General features: G+C 38.0%; 1 protein-coding gene across 1 annotated transcript in view; it reads left to right on the top strand.

The window, feature by feature from the left end:
* Positions 1 to 1957: 1957 nt before the first annotated feature.
* etv4 (ETS variant transcription factor 4) overlaps positions 1958 to 25336 on the top strand; it is a 25714-nt gene continuing 2335 nt past the window's right edge. Inside the window, exons 1-10 of the mRNA XM_081392885.1 lie at positions 1958 to 2220; positions 2802 to 2892; positions 3123 to 3170; positions 8192 to 8245; positions 19358 to 19487; positions 20437 to 20646; positions 21181 to 21467; positions 23972 to 24040; positions 24609 to 24656; positions 25039 to 25211. Of these exons, the coding sequence (XP_081249011.1) occupies positions 2164 to 2220; positions 2802 to 2892; positions 3123 to 3170; positions 8192 to 8245; positions 19358 to 19487; positions 20437 to 20646; positions 21181 to 21467; positions 23972 to 24040; positions 24609 to 24656; positions 25039 to 25211 (1167 nt within the window). The 5' untranslated portion in view covers positions 1958 to 2163. The remainder of the gene's footprint in view (positions 2221 to 2801; positions 2893 to 3122; positions 3171 to 8191; positions 8246 to 19357; positions 19488 to 20436; positions 20647 to 21180; positions 21468 to 23971; positions 24041 to 24608; positions 24657 to 25038; positions 25212 to 25336) is intronic.

The following is a 25336-nucleotide window of genomic DNA, read 5'->3' as shown; positions in this document are numbered from 1 at the left end:
ATTCCCTATGGACAATATCAAGTCACGCCTTACATTTTTTCTTGTTTGTGAAGCCGTTTCATAGGCCTATGTCACTGTTGGGAAGAAAAGACTATCCCAACTTCCGTTTCATGCCGACTTGAATGGGTTTTATATTTTATATTTTGTGGCGAACATTAATTGCTTTTCAATTAACACAGTAACAGCCCCTTGAAAGAGCATAATGAAGATCCCATCAAGTCTAGGCTATTCCTTTTTTATGTGCATGCTATATATTTAGTTAGGAGAATATCCTCACAAAGCAGTGTTTTGACTACTATAGACTTAAGTTACAAGCTACCTTTGGTAAATCTCTTTTTAATCAAATGCATACATGAGTAAACATTGCTCTGACACGAAGTTGAGAAAGAATGGAGGGCTTGTTCTACGATAGGGTGGAGTGTTTATGTGTGTGCTAAGGAACAACCGTCCTTGGCTCCTTATATTTCTCATTCATCTCTCACATCATGGATGACTGGTACTAACTGAAAACACACACAGTATAGCCTAGGACTAGGTTCTGTGATCAGCAGTTCAGGTTCAGAGAGCTGCCTTACAACCAGAAAAAGACAAAGGCAGCAGTAAGTGATATTAATCATAAACCACATTTTAAAAGAAACCCCCTCTTTGTAGATATACCATTTTAATATTATGTAGTATTACTTATGCTATTTCTTTACAAACGTATATAGGCTACACAAAAAATATATAAAACACACACACAAAGTTTAACATATGGGGCTTAAGTGTAACACTCTTTTAAGTAGTTTTAGTTTTTTTAGTTGGCCACAGTTTTTACAAACACTGTTGTAATTAGGCTAGTTCGCCAGAATCGACACACTAACTGCTGATGTTCCAAAATGTCCGCGCACAGCGCATAAAATGGCCAAACGTTACAGTAGGTAACTTCCAAAACGCTGTTTACAAGACATTTAATGTACTTAGAGAACGTCATTGTTTTGCACAGGTAATTCTGATTTATAATGGAAATTATGTGTCGCTGTTTGCGCATTTCGCTGGCAGACTGTAGGCTCATTTAAGTACACTTCTGAGATTGCAACCATCCACATGCTGTTCCGAGCCCAGCAGCTACCACGTGATGTTTTCGCAAGCTGTATCTGTTGTTAATAGAGCAAACGCTGAAAACAACCATAAAAACATTCCTGCTGAGGCAAGTTTTTATGAATGGCATTTTTCCTTCCTCGACTTTCCCCTTTTTTTGTGAATGAAAAACAACTGGAACCGTACTAGGGAAAACCCTTGGGATTCTCAAGCGCCGATTGGCTAAAAGAATGCAAGCTCTTCCCTCTGTTGTTAAACGTTGAAACTGATTGGTTGGGATTTGCAGAGAGGTTTCATTCATAAGGAAGGACAAAGAGAAGAAATTTGAGCTCTTGAAAGAGAAAATCCACCAATCAAAATCCTTCAGACTAAGCGAACATCCGACAGCAAGAAAAGCAAGTTAAAGTCAGCAGTATGATTTAGTAAAAGTGTTTTTTTTTCGCAAACCTTCCCCATATACCACATTCTTTAATCAATGCACTGTGTCCACACATAGCCTACACTGTATATCCCACTAAAATTAAAAAGTTGAGTTTTATTGCTGCCTGAAATTTTCAAACCTAACGTACAGTGATCCTGCAGAGAAAATGGTGTTAGAAATAACATAAATTATAATGACAAGCTAAATTAATTAAAACAAATACGTTTTGCAGCGTATAACATCACTTAAATCTACATAGATAATATAAAACAATGTAAAGTTCCGATCCTTTTAGGCCAGTGGTGAAGAATATCACTATACCAGCATAAACGTGGCATATACATCAGTTAGTTGTCAGATTATTCGTGTAAAATGTTTTCACTCCACAAAATCCATTGCAAACTCTTTAGACAATAGCGTCTTGCCTCAAATGAAGCAAAGAGCAGGTCTCGAGCTGTCCAAACTGTGATTTAGCAGAGACCAGTGTGTGTTTATACGCACGCTGGTGGTTTTTTGTGAATGGAGCTCATTACGTATGCAGCCTTCTCGCGCTCCATTCACAAACTGCTGCTGCTGCTGCTGCCTCTGTCCGTCTTCCTTCCCCTCTCAGTCTGCGTGGATCTCATTAAAACACAGCCTAAATGACCACAAACGGTTAAGGCATGGATTATAAGATGGATGGATATCTGGACCAGCAAGTGCCTTATACTTTAGCTAATGTGAGTATGGCTTTATTCACTTCAAAGCTTCGTTGCGCTTCACGCGGGGATGTTGTGCTGTTTCTCTGTCGTCGTTGCATGTGATTTGTTTTAAGCAAGCGCTGTTGGTTTGAAAACTGCTTTCAGTTTGGGCTGAAACAAAGTAAAACTGCCTACTAAATATTGTAGCCTGCTTCTCCACATGTTGTACGTTGAGCTCAAAAGGTAAAGTTTTTAATCCTTTCAGCAAAAGCTTTTCTCAAATTTGAAAGGAAATCACAACTTCCCTTTTCAGGATGCTTGAATTGTCAGTATTTGCTAATGTAAGAGGCAATGTACTGAATTAAGTTTTGATGTTGAATGGGCATCATCCTAAACTAACCAATCACAAAAAAGTATTTAGTCTTAACAGTTTCCTGTGTTTTTGTACCTTGTCATAGTGCATTGTAACAATAATCACTTTTACTATTTTTTTTTTCTTTTTACTTCTCTATAGTTGGTTCTAAAATAAATAAATATCCACCCTTTTCATTATGAAGTTACACTCTTCTTCACTGTGTGTATGTATTTTTCACTTACATAATGTTGTTTCTGTTTTGTAGAGGTCTCAAGGAAATGGGCCCCTAAATAGACTGTTGATGGCGACGAAAAGGAAATACATGGACACCGAATTACCCCCTCAGGAATCTGAAGGTAAAGTAGCAAGCAAGTTTAATTAATTTGATATTTTGTTTTATCCACACTGTACCAACAATAGTCAGGACGGTGTCAGTAAAAAGGCAGATTTTTCAAGTGAATGAGTTAATATATGTTGGACTTATTTTTCTTATAATTAGATAAACAAATACATAAAAAAAGGAAATGAATATTGTAGTTCATAAAAGAATAGATCAGCATGAAAATGACTTCTGTTTCTTTTTTAGATCTCTTTCAGGATTTAAGCCAACTTCAGGAGACATGGCTCACCGAAGGTATGCGCCTATTCTAAGCATTTATTGTGTCTACTGTCTATATTGTAATAAATATGTCCCTCTAGTGGCAATGGGCTAGGAAATGTCACATGAGGACATGCTATAGCAAGTGCACACTGCTCACTGAGATTTACACAAAAACAATAGATAGACTATTCAGACTGGGATGGCTTATTTGCCCAAATAAGGCAGAACAGCAGTTACAAATAATTCATGTTTTCAATTTAGAAGTTTAGAAACAATAATCTTTTTAATAGGCGTGATACAAGGCCTGGATTTTACGATTCATTTTGATGTACGTCAGGACAGTCGCCGTGTCAACATAATAGTGGCAAATGCATTGCTTGTGATAAATGTACAAAAATGCCTTGATTGCACAATGCTGCTGGTTACATTTTATAGAAAAATCCCAACAAAGGCTCTTAAAGCCAGTACACCCAGGCAAAGCAAACAAACAGCATCAAAGCTAGACAGTCAGGAGGCAAATAGTTGAAATGAACCCTGCCAGAAACAATTTACTGTGTACATGTCAGAGTGTGGAGAACACAAAGGCTGCTCTCAATGAGACCGGGTGGCTGGAACCCTGCTGTTTTGAATGAATTATACATCTGTCCCATAGCAGCAAACCCTCATATGTATTTTAGGATAATAATTAAGAGGTGAAATGAATGCAATTTAAAAAATGATTTTGTGCACATTTAGCTTATGAGAATGTTTAGCCTTAGTGAGAATGTTAATGCATCATTTTATCTTATGCTCATATCTGAAATTAAAACAGCCTGGTTGTAATTGCATACAGTTATATGAGATGGCATATGGCAAATACGGGATCCAAGATCCAAGGAATGAATAAGGAAGATAACACAATAATAGGACAATATTAGGACATTTACATTTAGTCTGGAATACCTTAAAAAGTACATTGTGTCCATAGTCAAACCAGAGTTCTCAATATACTGTGTCATCCTCAGAGCTATCTGCTATTATTATGCAGGGTCAAACTGTGAACTTCACACATCAGTCAGCAGACAGAGACGAGGCAATGACCATAAACTAGAAACAATAGAGAATCCTCCTCGACTCCACAAGCACACGGAAATTTAACAGATGAAGCACAATCACTGTATTATTCAGTTGTAAGTCACTTTCAGTGTCCGCTAGAAAAGGAATAACACTTTACAATAACAAAATGATTTTAGTGTTTTGAGAGTACAGAGTAAGAACAACTTTATTGGTCACACACACTTGGTTTTTAAAAGCAGCTACATTTTTTTGCCGGCCATGAACTTTTTTTTCCCTTTCATCTGGTTTGAGGGAAAGGCTTATAATCAGGTGACTATGATGAGTAATTCATAATATTGTTAAACAACCACCGCTGCAGGGATTTTGCACTTTAAAGGGAAAGATAAAACATTGAAGGAAGCCAAAAGTTGTTAATAGAAAAGCTTGTCCAGTCATGTGAATATTCTTTACATTTTAAGACAGACCGCCTGGCTCCTCCCAGGATCTGCCGAACCAAAAAAAAAAGTCATTCAGGTTCCCTCAAAGAAAAAGGAAACATGTCTCCATGCGTGCACAGACAAACTTTGGTCTTGTGCTGACTTGCATTTCAAAGCCCTTGACAAGATATTCCTGGAAGCCCACTGACACACACACACACACACACACACACACACACACATGGTCTGATGCGACCACGTATGCTTTCGCATACACACACACACAGACTAAATACTCTGAGAAATCGGGTTGGTTTCAATTAAAGAGCTTGAGGGACTCACATTAAACTGATTTTTTTTTTTATCTGTCTTAAAATTGCGTGTGTTCCTTTTCAAAAAAAGTTGAAACATGTCTAAATGATTTATTGCATGATCTGGTGGGCCAAAATAGTGGCTTCAGCTTTGTCTCATAAAAACAGCCTTACTAATCTTCCTCGGGGCAGAAAAGAAGAAAACTTAAATGGCTCTAATATAATTACAGTATAGCAACAGGATAAGAGCAGCATCTATGAAATTAATGTAATTTCTTTGAGCATGCTCAAAGGGGCATCAGTGCTGTTTCCGTCACACAGGAAGTGCCAGATTAATGTTAAAGAGATGGATTTAAATCTCCCATCGTTCTGGTTTTTGTGTTTATGGTCGGCTGGCTGAAAGGGGAGAGGGAATACGTCCAAGAAAAAAGGAGTATGTTGAAGTTTCAAGCGTCTTTGTCATACACTAGTCCACATCTAAGAGCTATAAATAAGAGGAATAAAAAAGAACAGTGGGCAAAAAGAGGAAGAACTTATGTTTCTTTTGCCCGTGCCTTTATTGAGCCAAAAACACTGACGATCTTTATAATAATTTTATTTTTTGGCACTGCAATTTTTTCATTATTATTTATTATCATTATTAAATGCCAATTTAAGGGTAAATATTTTGTGGTGCTTAGGGAAGTTGGTTTGAAATAGAGCTGAGAATAAAGGCCTGTTCACACCAAGGACGATAAAGATATAGTTCTAAAAATTGTTCTACATATAAAAGAACAGAAGACTCTACACCACAACTATGAAAAAAGAGAAGAGCAATACGACTATGACAGGAAATTCAAGCTGCAAAGGCAACTCAATGTGGCTACTTTTATTTATTATTTTATTAATAAGCATAAAAACAGTGAATTGTCGTGCCTTTTTGTCTAACTGTGGCAATCCTTGGAATTATATTTCATTATTGAACCAGTTTGCAAATATTCAAATGCACAAAAAGTAGAGTCAGCGAAACCACATATTATTATTAATACCCTTTATGGGACATCATTGATTGTTACTGTACATTATTATGTAATCGGTATGCAAGACATATCCATTGCTTTCGTTTGTGTCTGGAGATTTCACCTAGCACAAGCTTTAAAGAAACACACAGCCATTTAAAGCTCAACAGAATCTATTCGCATTTAATTTGTCTATAAACACCTAAGAAATGACTGTACTCAATGGCAGGCACATTAATCTTCTAATCGTGTGCACGCAACGTGAAGAAAAGGTTCAAAGCAGTCTTTTCCTTGTCTGAGGCTCGTTAAACTTTAGGAACTGCACTCTTCTTCTATACTTTCCCTTACGCTTATCTTCTCTATTCTTTTTCTTGCTCCCTTTCTCTCCACAAACACTTATTGCATGACCTTAAAAGCCAGCGTTCAAAGACTTCAAAGCAGGTGATGAATTCCAGAACACTTCACCAAGCAGAGCTCATCAACATTGTCTGAGAATGTCCTTCAGTTTTTTTTTTCTATGTGCGCAGGAAGAGACGTTTAGTATTAACGCTACACTGCTACATTTACTCTGAATCGTTTCTTATTCTGTTAAAACATGCTTACGATGGATAAGCGAGGTAATTGGCTACATCAGCTTGAAAGTCTGTAAATCCATCAGCAGGGTCGGGCTATAGTGTTGGCGATGAGTAGGGGGAGGACATCACTTCTTGTGGTCTGACATTGATCACCATTTTATGTTTGAATAAGGCCTGTATGTTACAGATGTGTGGGAGTGCTGGACATGCAAGTTTTGAACCAAGTGAAATTTCAATGCAGCATTTTTATCTTTGGGTTGCAGGTTTAGCATAATGATGTGACAGGACTCACTCTTTTACATCTAAATTTAGTCACTCCAATCAAGCCAGTCCTTCCACATGCCCTCGCAAAATCACTGCCTGTTATTTTCGGTTGATGTTAACCTGGAGAATTAAAAGAGAACTGTATCACTTAATTAACATACTAAAATATATAATTTTTTTTTCTGCTTTTGTTATGTCACTTAAGAATTAAGGGTACGTTGACACGACAACAATGTACTTAAAACAAAAGTTTTTGTTTTCGCGTTTTTCACGTACAAACAATGTCAAAATAATCCCTGTTCACATGGATCCATGAAAACGTAAAAAACACACACGCTGTATTATGCATGCCAGACCAGTAGTTCGCGATGTCACTGTTGTAAAGAAACACTATGCGCCTATAGGCTGAACACAATAGGCATGTGCATTATTATTTTAACAAATTCGCATTTTTGTAGTTTACATTGAGACGATCACGGTATCATTTTCAAAAACTCGTTTTCTGCCGCCAAACTGGCGTTGTCGGGTAAATGAATGGCCAAAACGCATAAAAACCCAGAAAAGGCACTGGTGCTCCATCAAAAAAAATAAAATAAAAATAGATTCAAATTTTTTTTTAATATTAATATAGATAAAGCTAAAGCAGTCAGAAATACAAGTAAAGAGCTATTTTTTTATCGAAGAGTAATAATAACCCATCTACTGTTCATCTGATGGAATTCAGCAGTAATCAAGATATCTGCACACACACACACACACACACACACACACACACACACACACACACACTCAGTGGTGATATTGATCTGCTGCCTGTGGAAAAGTGCTGGCACATGGAAAAGTGGAGGTGAAGGTCACGGGCTGTCCAGAGGCAGTAACTCAGGTTTCACATGCAGGGATGATGAAGGGATACATAGGCTAGGCTAATGGACAGCCCATCCCTTCATCAAATCACAATGTCCATTTAGGCTATGTGTGCTCAAGAAAAATGACTTGGTTTGAAGGCATATTTTGAGTCTGATCTCTGTGTCAACGATGCAAAAATTACGAAACACAGGAAACCATCAATAACATTTGAACCCTAATGGTATGTTTGTGGTCAGAGAGAGAAACCCCAAATTGGTCAAACAACATATTTAACATTAAAGTATGAGGTTGATACTAAACTATGGTTTAATTATACTAAATTATAGTTATTTATAAATTCAAATGATTATTTTTTATTCATTTTTTTATTTTCCACAAATTCCTCCCAAACAGAAACAGCACTTCTAGAATCAATACTAGTTCTATTTAGGAAAAGTGCATCTCTACTTTGTGGGAAAACTTGAGTAATATACTGGGTAATATAAAAGAATATAAAGAGATAAACCTATTTGAAATTGTCATTATATAGTAATAATGCTTATTTTAATGTTTTGGTGGTCTCTGCAGCTCAAGTTCCTGACAACGATGAGCAGTTTGTTCCTGACTTCCACTCAGAGAACTGTAAGTACAGCATCCCTTTTGATTTACGTCTTAAGCATGAACATTTCTGAACTTGAAACCCGAGAGGGTGAGAGAGGTGACAAAAACAAAAAGATAAAGAAAAGGAAGTAGGTTTGTCCTCCAATTATTTGTCCAAAAAGTGACTGATTGACAAACTGCTGGAGGCTGAGGCGTGGAGGTTTTCAGGAGAACCGTCCTGTTCTCATGCTCTCTGTAACAGAAACACTCGATACATAACCTGCTACGCTTACACTGACGCATTTAGATGTTCATACTAAAGAGCACCTTCCATTTGCATGTGCCTGAAAGACTCAATTGAGCAGCCAAGGAAGCCGGTAAAAGATCATTCATGAGTCAAGCACAAAGATTCCCTTTTTGTGTCCGTCAGAGGTGTAAATGGGAAAGCAAACTCCTGTACCGCGCAACGCAAATGCCGCCTTTTCAACTGCTTTCCTCATTTTGTTGTGTCTCCTGTCAATGGCGTGCCGGGCTTTGTGGTGAGCGCTCTGTAAACACTTCCCCTTGAACCTTTTGTTAGAGCCATTCACAACATATTGGGTTGGGCCTTTACCACTCTGTTATGGTGACATTTTTTTCAAAGGTTGCAAAGTTTATGGCATGAGTCAAGATCTTGTTTTTTTCAGTAACATGAACTGGTCCGTGGCTTCCTAAAAGACGCAGGCCAGACGCAATCCCAAAACTCATGTGTGCAAACAGTGCTATAGTACCCCATTCTAGATCTGACCTCAAGTGACAGATGCTCCCCATAACATATTGTTCTTGTCTGTTGTGCAACAATGAGGGGGAGGAAGTGGAGATGAACTCTGGGGCAGGAAAGGGTCATGTCTACTTAACCCCATCAGGGCATAACCAATCACCACTGCTCTTTGCCATTGACAGCCTTTCCTAATACTCACAGAGGAGATGGGAGTTCAGGCTGACAGGCTTGTCACATTAGTTAAGTGGAGCAAAGCTTTGAGTGACAGCAACACCCGCCCTTTCATTTAGACGTAATGGAGTAATAACTCACGGATTGGTTGCTAGTTGAAAAAAATACTTGAGTTGAGAAGGCAGCTATAAACATAAACATATTCTCCCACGTTTGTGGTCTCTATGGTGTGGGTCAGTTTATGCCACCGGCTAAGATCCAAACACAGCCTCCTCCCTATCGCTTGGCTAGGTTCAAACTCTCTAAGATTACCATGACACTCAGGTGAGTCAGATGTTTTGCTAAACCGTGCCAGCATGTTAAGTTTCATAACTGTCTTTTGGCCCTTTTGTCTGTAAACACATAAGGGAAAACAAGATACATAAAGCCAAGAGTTCGGTTGTTTTGCCAGTCAAGTTGTTTCCCGTCTGGGCACGACCGCGAGCCTGAGACTACGGGACAGAACGGAATGCCAGATTAAAGAAGTGGGGGAGGTGCTGGACATGCTGTTGTGCAACACCTGCACATCTGGAAAATCTATCCCCATCCCTCTCGTTTTTCCACATTGAGAGTCTCCATTTGGCGTAACTGTGACCTCTTGTTTGTCATTATTAGAGATGGAACTCAGTTATTTGGTTGAACGGTTCTACTTGGTTCATAAACTTGGGCTATAAATGTGAACATGAATAGTTTGACTAGTTAAGGAATCATTAGCAGGTTAAATGCTTTGAAATGACTCCTTTAGGCTTTAAACTAGACAGTGCAGAGTGGCCACAGACAATGAATCAGAACAACAGATCAAAAAGCAAACACCAAACTTCTCATAAATTGTTATAAAATAAAATTGTACATTTTGTCTTTTAGTATTTGTCAAATAATAAGGAATGTTTATTTTTTTTACATCTAAATAAGGCGAGCTTTTTTTCTTCTTTTTTTCAGTTTTTCGGATGGAAATAAAACAAGTTCATTGAGATTATTTTGCTTATTGACTTAGTCATTTATTTTTTCCAATTAATGATATATATATATATTTCTTCACCACAATTTTTACTATAGATTAGTACAAGGAGTTTTTCTCCTGTTTGTAATGGCACTCAACGAACTAGATTCTTTCTCTCCTTTCTCTCATTCATGAAAATGCCCAAGAACAGAACTGACTCCACCCTCATGGTTCCTTTTTCTGAATGGAGGTTTTAACCCCACCCCCATCCTGTTTCCCCTCCAACTGTACTGAAATGTGATAATTTAGGCTGCCTTTTCTCTCCCGTTCTCTCTGTCTCAACACTGAGTGTTCCAAGATGTGAGTTAATCCTGCAAATGCTGTGTTGTGAGAGCCATTGTTTGGTTTTGTGCCTTGTTGTAATTATATAGGAAGTTGTGGCTATAAATCCAGTTCCAGAAAAGAGAACTCTACAGTAAAAAGAGCAAGAGAGATGAAAACGCAAGAGATGTGCAAAGGGATTTCTAAATTTACAGTCCCAAGCTTGTTTGTGTTGCGTTGCCCTTCCGCTAGCTCTCTCGACGTGTCTGATATATCACTGGATCGTGCTGTCGTGCTCGCCCTCCCGCCCCTTCTCAAACAAAATATGCAGCTCTACAGCTTTCAGCTTTCCAAAATACAGCTGCTATGCAACAAAGTCTGCAAAAACATCCTCAAGAGTGCCAGAAATGTACAGAGACCAGTCATTCTACCCCATAGAGGGGGCCAGGCTTTCCTCTTTCACTAACTTTTTGCAGAGAAACAAGCCACACGCGTACACACACACCGACACACGCGCACATTTAAGCCCCACGTTTTTTATGAATGGGCTGGTTGTGAGGGACTGGCTGAGGCAGCACATTAAGAGAAAACGGAATCTCCATTCATGATTTGGACTGACTGAGAGCTGCGCTCAACACAGCCGTTACAGAGATGTTTTTCCTCTACCTCTTCTTTCTTCACCCCCTCTCTCTCTCTCTCTCTCTCTCTCTCTCTTTGCTCTGTTTCGCTCTTTCTTTGTTTTTTTTTTTGTTTTTCTATGTTGCTTGTTCTTTCACTTTTCTGCTCTCTTTTTGTCACTCTTTTTTCTTTCCTTTTTTGCTCTCTCTTTTACAGTTTGCTCTTTTACTTCTTCCGTTTTCTAAGGCTTCACAATATGTGCATGTTACAATTATTTATAGCTTTATTTTTTTTTACAGCATTTATTAATCTCAGTCCATGTTCATTTATAAATGCACGACTGTTCCAAAGTTTGTGGTCAGTGAGATTTTTTTTAAATATAAATAGTTTATGTATTCAGCAAAGATGCATTAAATTGATCAAAAGTGTCAGTCAGTAAATACATTTATAATGTAACAAAAGACTTATTATTGTAAATAAATGCTGTTCTTTTTAACTTTCTATTCAATCCCGAGAACTAAAGTATCGCAGTTTCCACAAAAATATTGAGCAGCACAACTGTTTTCAAAATTGATATTGAGAATCACTAAATCAGCAAATAAGAATGATTTCTGAAGGATCATGTGACACTGAAGACAGGAGTAATGGCTGCTGAAAATTCATCTTTGCAATCGCAGGATTAAATTACATTTTTAAATAAATTAAAGTTATTTTTAATTGTAATCAGAGGTGGACAGTAACAAAGTGCATTTACTTGAGTACTGTACTTAAGTACACTTTTTGAGTATCAATCTTTACTTGAGTATTATTTTTTCTGGAAACTTTTTACTTTAACTTCACTACATTTGAAAGACAAATATCGTACTTTTTACTCCACTACAATTCTGTCAGGTCCTTGAGTAGAAAGTAGTAATGTCAGTCAGGGGATGATTTTGGTTGCAGGGACCCGCAGGGGTTGCATTTTTGCAGAGGTTGCATTTTGGCTGGAAATGAAAGTCAGATTGACGTCAGAAACAGACTGATGTTGGTTTCTGACGTCAACCCGATTTTCGTTTTCAACCACATAAGCTCAGACGCTTATGAAAAACATGAATTTAGAAGCTTGAAAACAGTGAAAAACTTGAAAACTGGAACAAGTTAGAACATCTACTGCACAGGGTGAGGTATGGCCGCCAAGGCATTGAATGGACAGTAGTGTGTATTTTACTGAATTGTGAGGACAGAAGCAACAGGGCCAACACTCTAAACCTACCCAGGCAATTATCTTTTCTCTCTGCTCACAAAGAGGGGCTCTTTTCCTCCCTTCTCCTGCTGATGGAAAAGAAACGGAGGTGGGGGGGCTAATGATAACATAAAACATATGTAACATAACATACACACGTCCACACACATCAGAGATTTCCAGCGCACTGCGATAGACAGTGTTTGGAGACACTGAGTCTTTTCAAGGTAAATAGTGCAAGTCATTGCTGGTCTAAATCACTTCGCTCAGTTCATTGTTTCAGCATAATCTTAGGGCAGTTCTGCTGAAATGCAACGCGCCACGTCTCGTATTGAAAAAGCAATGATGGATCTATTGATCCAGGGTGATCTCAGGAGTAGATCAGGCACCTTAAGAAAAAAGCTTGAGTGTTTCTTTATCTCTCCCTGTATAATTATGATATCAGCCCAGATGGGACTCAGAGAGACAAGTCTCGGTAGAAATGTATTTCTCACCGGCTTGACAGAAATTCAATGAGCAGGTGTTATCTCCCTTCGGAGATAAAAACGTCTCTCTCTACACATCTCCATTCTCTACAGAGTTCATTATATAATTCTGCAATGAGCAGAAAATCAATATATGCATTAAACATTAAGAGCGGACTGCAATATAGTGATGGCTGATGAATGTGAGGTTGAGAGTTTGATTACTCTTTCCACATGAACGCTGTTGCCATGGATGACATCATTCTATTGCGTTTACAGATTATGGTCATCCACCTTTCGCATTTTCACTTTCATCTATAATTTTCCTAAGTTAATCTTTTGGTAATGGTAAAATATAGCTTAATGATTCATTTTTAAAGGCGGAAGGTGCATTTCTTTTATTGGCAAAGGGTGTCATAGGGTTTCATCAGAAAAAAAATGAATCCAATCATAAAGGGAAGTGATACCGTGTGGTTAACAGAAACGTGTCAATGCCATTCAGACGTCTTCAGCCAGTCTCATCCACACCCAATAACGATGTGACATTTACTACTCAAAAACACTAAAAAACCATCCAAAAGCTGTGCAAACAAAGGACGTATTGAGAGCACACAACTTTAGCTTCACACGAGACTCAATTTATCCTGTCATTCAAGTTTGTCAACAAGTTTGAGCTACCAATAGTCGTCTGATACCCAAAAGGGAAGTTGCTGATACTCTGAAGAGTCCAACCCAAGAAAGCATTTTTTTATGGAAAACCCCTGGCCAATCACCATCTGAGAGAAGCCAGAACTTCCTCTTTTGTTTGCGTTCTCTTGCTTGCACTCTCTTTCATTCTGATCGTGTTGACATGGACACCACATGTCTGCCATGTGTTGCTGTACTGTGCTGAGATGACAGCATTGTTTCTGCAGAATCTCTAGCTGAAAGAACAGTCTTTTCTATCATTCTTGTCCCTCCCCGGACTTTCCAATGATCATTTTAATAATGGTGGATTTATATAAACCTCCTCAAATGAAAAAATAAAAATAGCTTCTTTTCTACTTAAACCAAAAACAACTTTGTATCTTTGTATTGTTCACCAAGCCATTATACACACTACCAAAGATTTTGTACATTTATTCAGAAGGGACATATTAAATTAATCACGTGTCAGTAAAAAATACATTTATAATGTTACAAATTATTTATATTTCAAATAAATGCTGTTCTTTTAAACTTTGTTTATCAAAGAATTCTGGAAAAAGAGTATCACAGTTTCCACAAAAATATTAAATAGCACAACTGTTAATTTATAAATGTAACCTGAGCATATTAGAATGATTTCTGAAGGATCATGTGACACTGAAGACTGGATGACTGCTGGAAACTCAGCTTTGCAATCAAAGGAATAAATTACATTTTAAAATGTATAAAAATAGAAAATAGTTATTTTAAATTGCAATATTTAACAGTATTACTGTTTTACTGTACATTTTTGATCAAATAAATGCAGCCTTGGTGCACATAAGAGACTTTTTTTCGAAAACACTTTTAACAATCTGATTGTTTGGGTACGTTTTACACAACAATACTAAAAACGTTTTTCTTTTGTTTTTTCGCGTACAGAGAAAACGACTAAAAAGGCTGTATTATGCATGTCAGGCCAGTAGTTGGCGATGTCACTTTGTAAAGAAAAACCAAGCGCTTGACAATAAAAATGCGTGTGACGTCACCATTTCCACAAATTCGTATTTTTGTAGTTTACATGGAGATGACAACGGTTTCCCATTTTCAAAAGTTTATGTTTTCAGGCCCCTAAAATGCCTTTGTCGTGTAAATGAACAGCCAAAACTTTAAAAGTTTTCCGTTTTTAATTGAAAATGGTGTCATGTAAATGGCCCCTTAGACAAAATAGTTTAGAATATTATTATTGGCCATAAAAGTACCCTAAGCACTGCAATGTCTACAATTAGGGGTCTTTGACTAGAATTCTGTTTTGACATTCCCAAATGAATTATTATAAGAGTGACATTCTGTTTTGCGATGCTGTCACTTTTATTTCAATTAAACACTTGATGTACTTCCTATGACAGGCTGTACTTAAAAGGAAACAAGCAAGCTTTGAGAGCCGTGTTAAGTGGGCTGCCCAAAATCAATACTGCCATTTCAACCTTTAAGCCATTCAGACATAATTGGCATCCTTGTTGTTCTTATTGATTTGTCACTGTTGGTCTCAAATGGACAGTGGGAAGCCAGGTGGCATCTCTTCACTGACCGTCAGACTGTTATCATAATCTAAAATCCGATTTTATCACAGCATCAGCTCATATATCAAATGCGCATGAAGGATTCGTTCACATCACTCCAGACTAAAGCAATACGATAATCCTTTGTTCTGTGTTTTTTATCAAACAGTCTTTGCATAAAGACTCGTTCTGCTCAGGATTTGTGTTTTATCTGACGACAGGCCACAGCAGTCACATTCCTCTGGTACGATATGAAAGGTTTAGAGTCTTGAGATATTATTACTCAAACTTTAGCTCATTGTACCTGTTGAGTTGATACGGTTGGCCTCAACTGTAGCTGTCATAAGCTGAACATTTCCAGGATGTGAGCCTGACATGAATATACAATACTGTCCAGATGATCAGTAGAGTTATGGTTTAACTCAGAAACAAAGCTGTCCTGTCTTAACAGTGACTGAAATCTGATTTTCTTCATCCAAAGCACTGCTCAAACACTCCCGATTTCAACAATGGTACTTTTATTCTAAACAAATGTACTAGTGATTGTACTAGTTGTACTTCTCAGAGGACGATCCCCAAGAGCGCTTGGCTAAAGCCACCATACCTCCATCTGTCACAGCTGGTGGATCTTTTTTTTTTTGTTTGGGGCAGGGGGGTATCGGGGTCCTGAGATTTGTTTGTGGTGGGAGTTGACTGAATGGCCCTCCATAATGATCCCCTACTTCCTAAAGCACTCAGCCATGACCATCACCTTTCACCCCTTATCCTTTGCACTGAATCGTGCTATTTACATATGTAAAGTCCAGCTCTCACCTCTAGCCCAGCCTGTCTCTAAAGGCTCATCCTGAATGGAGACACTCTTGTCGTTTAGGTACAATGCTACTGGTTTTTCACACTTAGATGTGGCTTGAAGGGAGGTGTGAATGTTAAATGCACTCGTTTGTAACGAGAGCATTATTTAAATCTACACGTCGCCAGATTTATAGCCTTATGTGGCAGATTACATTCACCTGAGGCGTCAAACTCATTTTAGGTCAAGGGCCAGAATTCTCATTCTTTTTTTTTTTTTGGTCAAAACTTTAATGTTTAAGAAAACGTGCAATTAATGTTTTTCTATCTAGAGGATTATAATTCAGAATAAACTTTGTGTTTTAATAATATTGGGATAAAACAAAAGGGAGCACATATAATTTATGAACTTCCCTAATCAGAGGCTTTCAAATTAATATAGGGCCTATATGCAAAATTGGTAATTTAGAGACATTAATAAAAAAAAAACATGACTGTTCTAGGTTGAATAACTTCGGTATACTTTAAAAAGCCATATGAAACCAAACATTGGTAAAAAGATTAAACAGCTTGTTTTAATTCCAGTCCAGTTAGTCCAACAATATTTTTGATAATTGAAGTCATTACAGTAAAATGTCAATATGAAGTAAATATGAAGTCATTATATTAAGTCAAATATGAAATCAATGAAGACTTTGATGAGTTGATTGCGTCGATGAAGACTCAATGTAAAATATGTAGTCATTATATATATTTATAAGACCAGAACACATATACGTTCACAACCCTCATTTTTTTTTCTCGAGAAACACAATCTAAGAAATATGAGTGGTTTAGGGAACACTGATGTAACCTTCACATGAATCGCCAGGAGAGAGAGCAGAAACTAAGAGCTTTGGGCAAATTACACCAAATAAAGAACAAGAGCTTCCTTCATTGTCAGATCTCTGTTTACTCGACTGCCATGAGTCTGTAAACTCAGGGAGATTTAACGACAGATGGATATGTCTTGACAATGTTACACGTTCCCGAGGTGTCCCCTTTTGAAATCCTCGTTTGGTGCTCCATCCCATTTTAGTGCATTTAGAGAGGAATGATTCATTACATTAATAGAGAGGTTTTAGTGTCTACAGTGATTTTATGTTCGTAATGAATTTCTAAAAGAACTTGCAGCCTTATTGATCAAATGAGCAGTCCATTATAAAAGCATTGTATTGATATAAGATTATCTTTCAGTCTGTCAAATCTTTAAATATTTTATATTCAATTGACATTTATTTTTTATAGCGCTTTTCACAATACATATCGTTTCAAAGTAGCTTTACAGAAAATGTCTACATTACAATTTAGAGTGATCTGTTATCAGAAGTGACTGTGTCCAAGTAATGCATTTCAGAAATGTATATAGACAAATCACGCAGTTAGCATTAAGAGTCTGTATATGCTGACTCACAGGGTTGGGGAGTAACGGAATACATGTAACGGCGTTATGTAATCAGGATACAAAAATCCAGTAACTGTAATCCGTTACAGTTACGTCAAAAAACGTAGTAATCAGATAGTTACATTTTGAAAAAAGGGGGAATACTTTCAGGATTACAATGGTTTCATTTAAAACTAAATAAATAAGTATTTTGCCATAATAACACTATATTAAGCGCTGCTTGATTATACAGTAGTTCCTGGTTCTGTTGCCAGTAATGACTCACGTGTGCCACGCGCTGATGCATGTGCAAATAACAGCCTTCTACAATCTCCTCAGACGCAGACTGAATCACTGCTGCTAGTAGAAACGATGCTGCCTGGGGGTAAAATCGCTTTTAATTCATGGAAATTCCGCTGCTATTTTCTAGAAATTAGGAGAGTAGCTTTTTTTAGTACCCAAAATGTCCTTTCTTAATCTTTTCTCACGTAACGGGATGTTCGCTGTCTAGGTAACGTAGGGGAACTCCCACTGCCAACGCCCCAAGTTCAGTCAGGCAAATTAAGAAAGATCACGGCTTTAGTCAACATGTAGGCCTATTTTAAAATAAACTAATATGTAGATTGTGTAAAATTTTTAAATGTTGTGTTTTGATTTTTTTAGTAAAAAATTAGTTACAAATAAAACAAAATAATCTGTAATACCATACATTAGCCACTAGATGTCTGTATATCCCTTTACATAAATATATATTCAGGCCTGTGTGTATATTTTGCAAATATTGTACACTGGACCAAATTCTTTATAAATAAAAGTTTTTTTTTTGTTTTTTTTTAACAATATTTCTTCTTGCTTGACTTTATTTATATACGTGACCTTGAAGTAATCCAAAAGTAATCAGTTGCATTACTTTCATATTATAGTACTTGGATTACGTTACTGAATACTTTTTTTATGAAGTAATTTGTAACTGTAACGGAATACATTTTTAAAGTAACCCTCCCAAGCCTGCTGACTCATTACTCATTCTGTTCAGATTTCGTCTCTTTCTCTTTCGATTTAAGAATTGCCTTTGAGAGGGCAGGGCGCTGTGCTGCTGTGTTACAGTATTGGAAGGCCTTTCCCCCATTTTTTTCTTGTTTTTGTGAATGAAATATGCAATTACCTGGGCTTGGGTTTCAGCAGTGCCTGTTCTGTCAGGTCTGCGCCCACGACAAATCAACACATAAACAGCCATAAACACAGAGCTGCTGCTCAGCTGGAAGAGCACAGCTGCTGCTGTTTACCCTGAGCGGCCCAGAAAAACATCCTGTACCGTGCCGTCTTTGAGCCTGGCTGCTCCCCTCCAATAATAAACAGCACTGCGGTTTAGACCCAGACCCCACGCATGCTGGGCGGCTCCTCTGCTACTCCTCAACTAAATGCCAAAATCTCTAAAAGCTGGACTGAAGAAACAGAAAAAAATTCTTATGTAAATGACCAGCTGTTGATGCGTTTATTAAAGACATACACATTTAACCACAGCCAATGAATGTTCTGTGCTTTGAAAGGGTTGAAGGAAAAACAAACAAACCTGGAAATAATTATGAATCTAATGCACATTAATAATTGAAACTAAAATGATTATGTCCACTTTTCAATACTGATTAATGGAAGTGATTTTAAAACAACTTTTTTTATGCTAGTGGATGTTTATAGTCAAGTCTAAGGGACAATGGCCTGGTTTCACAGACAGAACTTAAATTAAGTCTGGATTAGGACTTGGTTTAATTTGGACATTTAGGCTAAGTAGCTTTTATAATCATGCATTAGAAAAAAACATTACTGGTGTGCATCTTGAGACAAAACAATGACATATTTTAAGATATGCCAGTGCAAGTTGCTTTCAGTTAAACCAGCTCAAACATGCATTTTAGTCTGGGATTAGGCTTAAGCCTTGTCTGGGAAACCGGGGAATACATTTTATGTGTCAACTATGGTGGAGTTAAGTGATAACGTTTGCATGATCTACTGCCCTTATATGGCTAAGGACAAACTAAGCCCTTTAAAGTAATTGGAATACTAAAATGTGTATCTTTACTCTAGATTGTATACTCTTGTTTCTATTTTTAGAACAGTGTGTCATTTCTCTAGACTGGAATGTTGTTCATTAATGAACCTGTTTCTCTGTGTATCGCAGCAGTGGCATTCCACAGCCCGCCTGTGAAGATTAAGAAAGAGCCTCAAAGTCCAGGTTCAGACCCCAGCCAGTCTTGCAGCCACAAGCAGAGCTTCAGCTACCCCAATGGAGAGCAGTGCCTTTACACCAGGTCAGTCAAAAGCCGGAGGCTGTTAGATGCATCTCACACGATTTGATACTTTTATGACTTAAACAGGTGTTTCTTCATCTATGGGCTCTTTAGGCCTTATGGACAATAAGCACAGAAAATTGATTCTTAAAACACACATTTCACACTATAATGCAAGGTTCCTCATATCCAGCCCCGGGGTTCACTGCCCTGCAGAGTTTAGCTCCAACCCTAATCAAAGACACCTGAGCAAGCTTATCAAGGTCTTTACAGTTAATTACAGGTAGGTAAGTTTCAGGATTTGAGCAACTCTGAACAGTGGCCCTCCAGGGTTGGATTTGAGGAACCCTGCTATAAATGTCTAAATCTATATATCAGTATATATATTGATTGTCTTAACAGTAACACACAATCTCTGAAAGAAAGTCATGAACACTTCCACCACATTGTCATTTCTGCATCTCAAATGATGCAATGTGTTTAATAATATTCTGTGGTGGAAACGTTAAAAAAAAAAAATGTATTAATAAAATGGCAGACTTGTCTTGCTATAGCTAATGTCACATTTTATTTAATTAAATACAATTAAATAATATTATTTTTACACATAATTGGAGTTTTTACACAAATTTGTGTAGAAAATTATTAGAAATCCTTTTTTTTTTTAAACATAAATATAATAGTTTATGATTGTTTCACTCTTTAAGATCATTTACAAATTAATAATCGATATTTTGTGTAGCATTTTCATATTTTAATAATGAAAGTCTCATGTGTAAAGCAAAAGTAAAATCTATACTCTTGTATGGTTTTAATGTGGCCTTTATTTAAAGAGAAAAAAATATTTCATTTTTAATACAAATCTACCCCAGAGATATAAAAGTGTTCATAGTCGACGATACATCAGTACATGTTCTAAAACTGTAAAGAAATGCATTGTTGATTTTGAAAGTGTCTGTGTGCCCTGCAGTGCCTATGAGCAGAAGAGAGCAGCTGTGGCAGCAACAACAGCATCAGCAGGAGGATCTAAGAGCTCTTGTCCCGGGACACCCATGTCCCCTATGCAGCATTACTCCCCTAAACCAACAGTGGGAACTCGGCCGGAGTCAGGGTACATGAATCCACCGTCAGCTAGCCAATCCCACGCCTGCCACAGCCACAGTTACCCCATGAACCCCAGGTAACAATAATGATAAAGAATGTGTAGGTGTGTCTACTTTTGAGGGATTTGATCTGCATTATATATCTGTACCATATCAGTTATGGGCTGATAAACTAAAATCAGTGATTTTGAATACTACATGTGAATTCATTTAGATATTTCATTGTGAATGCTCATTTCTTCTGTTTACATTTACATAAAAAGGTGGTTAAATTTAATAGCACTGTTAATTGTAATATTATTTTAAGATGTGTAGCATATCTCAAAATGAATATCCAATATTCATACTGTATATTATAATGTTGTGATGTCAAATTCACTTTAACATTTAAAATGATTGACTTTAGTTTTTAGTGCTTATAATATTTATCGTGCTATAAGTGATTATTAGTATTGGCCAGAATTGTAATGTCAATGCACATTTTTGACTAGTAGCGTTTATAAATTTTTTCATAATAAAAATCAAAAGAGAACAGTTAAGAAAGCATACTTGCATTGTAACAGCGTTTTTTAAGAACCTGTGTAATAATCAAAGCTTAATTCCCCCCCCAGTTCCAGGTTCCCTTCCGGCTCTGCAGAGATGTGCCCACCATTCTCTTCCCAAGGCCAGGCCCTGCAGCGCATGCATCCGGCCCACACCAGCGGGGGCGGAGGCGGCAGTTACCATAGGCAACACTCTGACCCCTGCTTGCCTTATCCTCCTCAGCAGAACTTCAAGCAGGAGTACCTGGACCCTCTGTACGACCGAGTGGCCCACATGGCCGGGACACATCCTCAGAGGTTTCCTCCTGCCCATATGATGGTCAAACAGGAACCCACTGACTACACTTACGAACCTGGTACGTGAGTCAAAAAACATTCTGATGAAACAAAGTGAAGTAATTTGCTTTGAAATGGTGTCTTCTTTCCTCTCTCTTCCTGAATAATTAAACCACATTAGGCCAGTAATGTAAACAGTAAATTGGTTGACAAACTGAAAAGTCTCTTTTTTTAAAGAGATTTTGTTTGTTCTTCTCTGCTTCCACATCCACTGACACTTTGCAAAGGTCTCAACAGTGTTTCTGTACTTCTCCCCGCTCCTGCTCATTCACCCCTCCCCTTCTGCCTGTGTTCTTTGAGAGGGAGGGAGGCATAGGAATTTCATTGAGAAAATGGAGGGCACTGGAAAGACTAGAATCCCCAGCGGAGCGCTCGCGGGTGTAGGGTTGCAGCAGCGGCTTCCTTTTTCTGCAGGCAGATGAACTCATAATGGAAAAATGAGCGTAGCCTCAGTAACCCGAGCCCGTGCGCCGGCTTGGTCGAGCGAGCGGGAGGTGTGTGTGTGTGTTTGTGTGTGTGTGGGGGGGAGCTGTGTTGTAGCCGGGGGGCTCAGGCCATAGACTCACAACACAGGCGAGCTCACCTCCTCCCACTCGACTTAGCGACTGACACAGGGTCGAAACACAACACCCTACGCAGGTCCAACTTATCAGTGCTCTGTGAAAGACTACAAACAACAGTGATCTAACAAACACTGCACATAGATGAGCATAAATAACAAAGTTACCAGTTCAACTGATTCTTTAAATGGAAAAAAATACAAGCATGACTTTTTCTGGGTTCTTTTGTTCCCTCCTAGTTTTGAGGTTGGTCTACAAGTTGTCTTTTTTGTGCCTGTGTTGTTATGGTTAACAAAAACTAAAACTAGTTTTCTGTAATTGAAATAAAGCTGAAATCAAACTATATAAAAATAAGCTGAAGTACTAAAATTACTAAAACTGAAGTAAAAACAAATAAAGCTAAAGCAGTATATAAATAATAATACTAAAATAACCCTAATACCACTGAGAAAGGCTGATACTACTCAGATTCATGCATGCTGATATGTGGCAACTTTGGATGCGATAGTCTGGAACAAAAGGATGTTTGTGTGAGGACAGACCGCCCTATCTGAGGTGGAGTACAGCATGTTATCATTAGATTTATCCCTGCCCAGGCCGCCGCTCTGCTACAGACATATGCCAACATCAATATGAAACCAAAACCATGAATAAGAGACACTTTTATAAGGCAAAAAGTGCTTCTTAACTAAATATTATAATAGTAATATTAATTATTGTGTTTATATTTTTTATAATAATAATAATTATTATATTCCCCAAATCGTGCAGCCCTTCCATACTGGGTTATGTTTCCCAAAATCTCGAGCTAAGTTGATCGTAGAGAACACTGGTGGCAACGGTCTGCACGATCAACTTGGGCTCACAATGCTTTTGGGAAACACAGCCCAGTTTGTATCATAAGGGGTCCAGTGACAGTGTTTCAGTTGAAAATGGAATAAGTTACAGCCCGACAGCTCCGTCAACAGTGACATTAATTTGAGCTCTATCATGTTTGAGAAAAGTGCTCTAGTCCCACAGAGCTCTTTCTCCCCTGTGACACCTTATCATGGCCTCTGCCACTGCATTCTCCAGCCATGAATCATGGCTCCACCTCACAAACTAACCGTTTCTTATTTATCCAGTACATATAGAAGGAGAGAGGGGAGACGGGGAGGTGGAGGGGTTTGGCTACGACAGTTATAAAGCTGTGTAACTGTGCAAGATCCACTGCTCTTTACTGCCTAAAAATAAAGCTGCCGACAGGTGATATTATGACAAATGACTTTATGACAAATGGACCTTTTGTCCTTGCAGCACTCAGTGGCAGAGGTTATCAAATCTGCAGATGCACCAGCCTCACACCCTACAGAAATAGTGCCTAAAGAGGACTAGCAATGATTAGCTGGGTTCTCAAACATAGTGAGCTGCCTCGCTGCCGACTGCCTATATAGACAGCTTCCTCCTAAGGCAGCATATCGTAACCACAACATAACCACATGAGCGACTGTTTTGGAATTCTCTACATAGGCCACGAATCACACAAATAGTGCTTCATACAGTAGAGCAACTTGAAATTGACTTCAGTAGTGATAATAGTGATACATGCTTGAGGGTTTGAATGTTTGAAAGTAAAGAATACTTTTCTTAATAAGCGGTACCTTTCAGGTTCAATGTACTACTTTATGTAAAATCAACATTTGTTTAGTCTTGTCCACCATCTTGGATATATTTTTTCACCCATCGCAAATTCTTTTCAGTATTAAATGAAACATGTCACTTTTTTCACTTGTTTATATGCATTCTGTGTAGTCTGTGAAGAATATGTGATGCTGCCTTAGAATTCAGCTAAAGCTGGGTATCTTAGGAGACAACATAATCAAGATGATTACCAGGCCTTAAAATGCTGCCTATATGCATATAGGTTTTGAAATCATTTGCATGCATCCATCACTGAGGGTCAAAAGTTTGTGTTTGCCCTACAGATGTGCCTGGTTGCCCATCCATGTACCATCACAACGAGGGCTACCCCAACCCACAGCACAACAGTGAAGGTAAGGACATCTAGAACATGCCGCTCTAGTATGGTTCTATGAATGTACATTTCACTCACTCACAACACGTCAGGATTGGCCGGTACTGTGCGGTCACTGGCTAACCAGGCCAGAGGGGCCGTGTTTCTGTTGGCGTGGACATTTGTTTCTCCCTTGCCTAAAGAATTCCAGGGTAAATATTACTACTGGAAAAGACGAGTATTTTTCCTGGAGCGAAGAAAAATAATCCTTCTCTCCGCTCGCTGCATTTGCAGCACCATTTTGGGTATTTTCAGTTGTTAGCTGATCTCTGTAATGAGCCATTAGATACAGAAAATTTTGTTCCTTGCTTCATATGTGTACTGAATAATAATAATAATCAAGAGTCCATGTTTCCCATTATAAGAATTCATAAATGTCAATTGAAAAAGTTACTGTATTCATAGAACTCAATCTGAAAAGTCAAACAGGAGAATGCTTGTTATTATTAATGACTGCCATTAAAACATTAGCACAGTATAACTGATGTGGATCGTCTTTGTATCCACATTAAACCAGTGTACTAATTATTCCCTTGTCCTGTCCTCAGGTTACATGTTTGAAAATGATTCCCGCGTTGTTCCTGAGAAATTTGAAAGTAAGTCTCACTTGTCCAGATGTTATTTTCTTTCAACTAGTATTAATTTCAAACACAAAGTCTCTTCAAATGCCAATCTCAGTGATGTAATTAAAACAAAAATGAGATTAACTGTATACATGGGGTCCAAAAGTCTGAGAACCCTACCGAAAATGCATTCATTTATTTATTTAAATGTAATTTCCATTACAATTGTTTTCTTACCAGCATCACAATTAGAATGTAAAGTTTAATTAAAAAGTTCATATGAATTTCTCTGACGTTTGGACCACACTGTATAAATGTTTGCAATTTCAGTTCAAATCCTTATCACCATGTGTCTTATGTTAGATGAAACAGTTTTTAGATCTAATTAAATGACAATTTCTTTGCCTGTGTTCAGGTGAGGTGAAGCAGGAAGGGGGCGGTGTGTTTCGTGAGGGTGCCCCGTATCAGCGCCGTGGCTCACTGCAGCTCTGGCAGTTTTTGGTAGCCCTCCTCGACGACCCCGGCAATGCGCACTTCATCGCATGGACCGGCCGTGGCATGGAATTTAAACTCATTGAGCCAGAGGAGGTAAACATAAGGATTTTAAGAGTTATCAGGAAGTGAAATATGATTTTTATCCAGAAAAGCAATTGATCGTACAAAGATCTAAGAGGAAAATATGAATATTGGGTGTTTCAGATCAATTCGATGCA

This window comes from Scardinius erythrophthalmus (genome assembly GCF_964197995.2).
Source record: "Scardinius erythrophthalmus genome assembly, chromosome: 18".
Lineage (NCBI taxonomy): Eukaryota > Metazoa > Chordata > Actinopteri > Cypriniformes > Leuciscidae > Scardinius > Scardinius erythrophthalmus.
Note: the sequence above shows the minus strand (reverse complement) of the source record. Positions and strands in the feature narration are given on the sequence as shown.